The sequence below is a fragment of the Xyrauchen texanus genome, chromosome 1 (genome assembly GCF_025860055.1).
Source record: "Xyrauchen texanus isolate HMW12.3.18 chromosome 1, RBS_HiC_50CHRs, whole genome shotgun sequence".
In the NCBI taxonomy this organism is placed as follows: Eukaryota; Metazoa; Chordata; class Actinopteri; order Cypriniformes; family Catostomidae; genus Xyrauchen; species Xyrauchen texanus.
Genome location: NC_068276.1, coordinates 60,056,503 through 60,061,528, shown reverse-complemented (window position 1 = coordinate 60,061,528; position 5,026 = coordinate 60,056,503). Strand labels below are relative to the sequence as shown.

Sequence of the window (5,026 nt, the reverse complement as noted above, 5' to 3'; positions counted from 1 at the left end):
TGTCCTGAGTGGTTTTTTTATGTCGCTATGTGAATGTTAAGGTGTTCGGAGGGGGTTTTACTAGGGATGCTCCGATCAAGATTTTTACAGCCGATACCGATCACCGCTCTTCTTGTCACCTGATTGGCTGATACCGCTCGTTTCACCTTTTATCATGATCTCATAAATGGCTTTATGTAAGCTTTCTGCACTCTGTCACTATTAATTGATTGATATTAATTGACTATTAATTACCTCTTCCCAGTAATATCACTTTGCCTAGATTTTTGCTGACAAAAAAATTACAAAATTGAAAAGGCTTATTTAAAAATCTTTTTTGGTTAAGACTTTAAAACAAGTATGGGGGGTGGGGGTACTATGTTAAGTTTGTACATTTGTACAGACATGACTTCACCTCTTAAGAACTAAATAGTGCCCAAGATGACTAAAACAGAAATTGCGAGTGGGGTGGCCAGGCTTCGATCCATGGTGGCCACGGCCACCCCTGGCCACCCCCTAGCTCCGCCAATGTGCAGCAGAAATAAAGTCATACAGATCTTGGATGGTATGAGTAAACGGTGAGAGAATATGTTAAAAACTAAAGTTTCTCTGCACGTCTTTTCTGGCTGTTTTATCTTTAGTTTCTTCTCCCTCTAACTGTACATGCACACACACTGTATAACTGAACAGCAGTTCATCTCTGAACTTTATGGATCACAGAATAATTGGACTCAAGAGCACAGGCCCGGACATGGCAGCGTACATCGAGTGTGTGTTTTGGCTCTTGGGACTCACAACTATAATTAATTGCACTAAGGCCTAGATTTGTTCCATTGGTTATCGTAACGCCTATGTTTTGTTACGCAGCATTGCGTTTTCATTCAAAGCTGCATGCAGGCAAAGATGATTGAGCCAGAATGCATTAGAAGTTAAGAGTAAAATGCCATGTTGGCCGATCATCATTGTTTGGCAGAAATATGTGTGAGGTTGCATTTAGCTCTGAACAGGATTTCCATGTGTGTTAGCATCCAAACAAATGGCATCACTAGTGTAGTGTCGTCATTTTTATTTGTATAGCGCTTTCACAACAGGCAATGTGCTTTCAAAAGCAGCTTTACAGGAAATGATGCTATAACAGAAAATAAACTGTAATGTCATCATTGCACGATATGATACATTTCTGATTGTTGACTGTGGCTTAATAAGTAAATAATAGGTGTATTTAGACCCCCAGTGAGAAAGCCAAATATGACTGCGGCAAGGAAAAAGAAGAAAAAAAACCCTGTCATACGATGTTAATGGAAAAGAATAACCTTGGGAGAATCAAGGCTCACTTTGGGGCCAGTTTTCAGAAGAGATCCAATCTGTTTTAGGTGAAAACAAACCAGAATATAACTCCTTTTTCACAGTACAACTTTCCATTGCATTCTCTCATCACGATCATAATTTCATGCTCGATTATGCTTCCAAGTGCTTGATGCACGTGCAGACTGCTAGACGGGATTACACTAGGAAGTGTAATCAAGCTTGAAATCATGACCACAGATGTCAAGTTTGAATGACATAGCTTCAGGAGACATGGATTGAACCACTAGAGTTGTATGGGTTACTTTTATGCTGCCTTTATGTGCTTTTTGGAGCTTCAAAGTTTTGGTCACCATTCACTTGCATTGTATGGACCTTCAGAGCTGAAACATTCTTCTAAAAATCTTAATTTGTGTTTTGCAGAATACAGAAAGTCACACACATCTGTGATGGCATGAGGGTGAATAAATGATGAGCGATGTTTAATTTTTGGGTGAACTGTCCCTTTAAAAAAAGATCACTTGAGCTAATTGCGTTGTACTAACTGTAATGATAATTAATGGTCTGAAAATGACGTTGTAGAAATGTATGTGTCAAATCTATCAGTTAATACAGTGTATGTAATGAACATGTTGATGCTCCATTATTGTGAACTATGAGGAGATAGCAGTGGTGAACCAGCAGATGGCACCAGGATAAAGGATTTATGGTGGAACAGCCATTCGCATTGTGTTGATTTTTGATGGGATAATAAAATTGACAAAACTGTGCACTGCCCTGCCACAGATAATGTTCTTGCACAATACACGGTTATCTCAAGGTTGCTTCTAGGTAGTGACGGTAGGGTTTAAGGACTGTTTCCTACTGGTGGGCTTGTGTTGCATCATAACAAGTAGGCTACTGTAGTTGTGGGCCAAGACTGAATTAGGACTGTTTTACATTGTGTGAATATTATTATATTAATAATAGTTAATAAATAAATACGATTTTAGGAACTGGATGTGTTTTTATATCTGTTCGATTGGCTACGTGCATGTCATAACAGTTTCAAATGGATATTATCTTGCATATAAGGATATTTAATACGAAATAAAAGGCAATTTTTCTGATCCCTTCTACAGTATTTACAGGACATTCTTCCCATTTTGTGTTCTTCATCTGTACGTCTCTGTTTTGTCCATGTCTATGGTGAAAAGAAGCCCAGTTAATGTGCCAAGCAAAGGCGCATGCCATGTATGCTTGCTTGTGTGAAATGAGATACAGCTAGCATCACACACACGCAGACTGCACCATGTTCTCCTCTGCAGGTTGGGAGGGGGATGTGGGAATTCCGCGGGATAGGAGAGAGGTGTCTTCGATCTTTCATCTCCCCCTCTTGGTTTTCCTCGTATGGCTGGACCCATTTTCTCCTCTTAAGCAACAGTGAGCGGTACGGTAGGCAAACCACACCCTTCAGTCCCCCTCCAGCCTGCCTAGAGACCATGGAAAAACAGGATTGGTCGGGGAAGCCGTGTTTTCTAATGACTGATTGTGACACAATCCAAAGCTAAGCGGCTAACGCTGGGGAGGGGAGGGGGGGAGGGGGTGTCTGTCCCACTTGCTGCTTTCTGTTCATATTATTTACGCGTATACACCTCCCAACTCCCCACCCCTTTTCTAGCTCCCTCTCTCGCACATCCGTACCTTAAATGCTGTTTTCCAGAGAACAGAGAGGATGCAGCGAGTCTCATAAGAACAGAGAGTGCTGCAGCGAGTCTCATAAGACCCGTCGTGGGAGGAGTTGAGCATCACTGCTTGTCTCTCGTCTCCTGTTTTCTCTCTCTTTATCTCCCTGCGTTGTTTTAGAGCTGTGACAGCGGGCGTCGCTTGTCCGGCCTTGGGCTTGAAAGTCACCTTAGACTTGTTCCTTCATCGCCAGCGTCATTCCGTCCTCAATTCCTGCTTGTTTGCTACTATTGAGGGAATATGGCGCACGCTGCAGCGAGCATCAAAAAGGCCCGGGTGGAGATGGAGCAAGGTCCTGACCTGAAGGCTTTGGAGAAAGCCCGCGAGAAAAGGAGGCGCTCGCGAGAAAGAGCTGAGCGCAGGCGTAAGGTAATAAAGGCGCTGGATTTCTCCATCTCACCTAACTTCCACTGGAGCTCCAGGGACACCGGTACCCCTAAAAACTCCTCCACCTCGTCTCCACTTATCCATCATCCATCCATCAACATTCACGTCTGGCGCAAGAAGCACCTGCCTGATAAAGGAGGACACATCATTAGCTTCATCATTGTGTTTTCGTTGCACCCGTCTACATCGATGCTCTCAGATATTTCAGTGTTGTGATGTGTTTCATTTTTAATAAAGTGAATACGATGCAGGCAGCTTCATGTCTATCCCACATCTGTGCCTATAGTAGACAAAGCCTGTAGTTTGTATTCACTTTAACCCTGTGGTGCATGGTGTTCAAAAGCCATTTTTAACCATTTAGGGTGTGATATTGCATCCAAACCACCATGAGTGATTACCTTTTACCCTTGCACATAATTCAGCATAACTGATCTCTTTATATGTCATTCTGTGTTTGATTTATGACAGCATGAAGTCAACATGGCTGACCAAATTGGTGATGCACCAAGAACCTTGGGTTCATGCATCAGAGGGTTAATCTCATATCCTAATATTTCATTTATTATCTCTTTCTGTATCTCTGTTGTTTTGCACCACCTTTCTGAATCAGCACTTGTATTTGTGTTCTCACAGGGCCATGCATTTTTGGACATTTACATCTGCATACGTCGTTCTTGTCATTCAACCCGTGCTGCATTGTTCTGTGATGGACATGTATGTTTTTTAGCTATTGCAAAGAGAAAGGACATGTCATAGTCACGTAGAGTTGCAGGGTAATAGACTTGAAACTCAGAAGCAAGCTGTGTGACTAATTTCCATTTTTCATGCTTTCTAAAAATGGTCAATCTTCTGCCATTTGCCAAATTTGTGTAGCAGAGTGGAGGGTGGAGTACAATGACTAATTGAGGGTTTTAATTTAGAAGAGAGAGTTCGACTGTGCCACCTTGGGACTTTCACCCCAGGAATTAAGCCTTACTTGAAACCAGACCCTTAGTAAGGGCCCAGGAAGAAGGAGTCTGCGCTGTGCCCAGAAACACAAATATTGTTTTCGTCAAGGTAAAAGAAACCTAAACTGGGTCACGTTGCATACAAACAATTCACTTTTACATACTAAAAAACCGACTCAATACTTTATTAGTTTAAAAACAGCTAAAAGAGGGCTTGGGCCGACCTCCAGGGAAGCAAACTGCACCCAGATAGGCCCATCACACCAGTTGAGCACACTACACAAGTCAGCAAACCAGTATAATAAAACTAATCATGTCAAACAGGCCGCAGCACTTCCTAAGCACAATAAATAGTCAAATTAGACACGAGAAAAGGCAATAATTAAAATATGACACTAAAGTGACTCTAGAATATAGAAATGCTCACTGGGACCAACAGAGGATAACAAAAATACAAAGAAACAAATCGACCAAAACAAAGAAATCGGGCAACCAAAACAGCCTGAGTCCACATCCATCTGCATGCAACACACACACACACACACACACACCATTCGGTACTGGACAGGCAGGCAGACACGCCTTCAAGTTACGCCTGCAGCGAAGGACATACTATAATTTACACACACACTATAATCCCAGCACCCCATATGAAGTCCATGTGTGCTATAACCACACAAGCA

General features: G+C 42.2%; 1 protein-coding gene across 1 annotated transcript in view; it reads left to right on the top strand.

The window, feature by feature from the left end:
• The first annotated feature begins 3,021 nt into the window (after positions 1-3,021).
• Positions 3,022-5,026, top strand: part of ank2b (ankyrin 2b, neuronal) — a 97,182-nt gene continuing 95,177 nt past the window's right edge. Inside the window, 1 exon segment of the mRNA XM_052149164.1 lies at positions 3,022-3,378. Within this exon segment, the coding sequence (XP_052005124.1) occupies positions 3,250-3,378 (129 nt within the window). The 5' untranslated portion in view covers positions 3,022-3,249.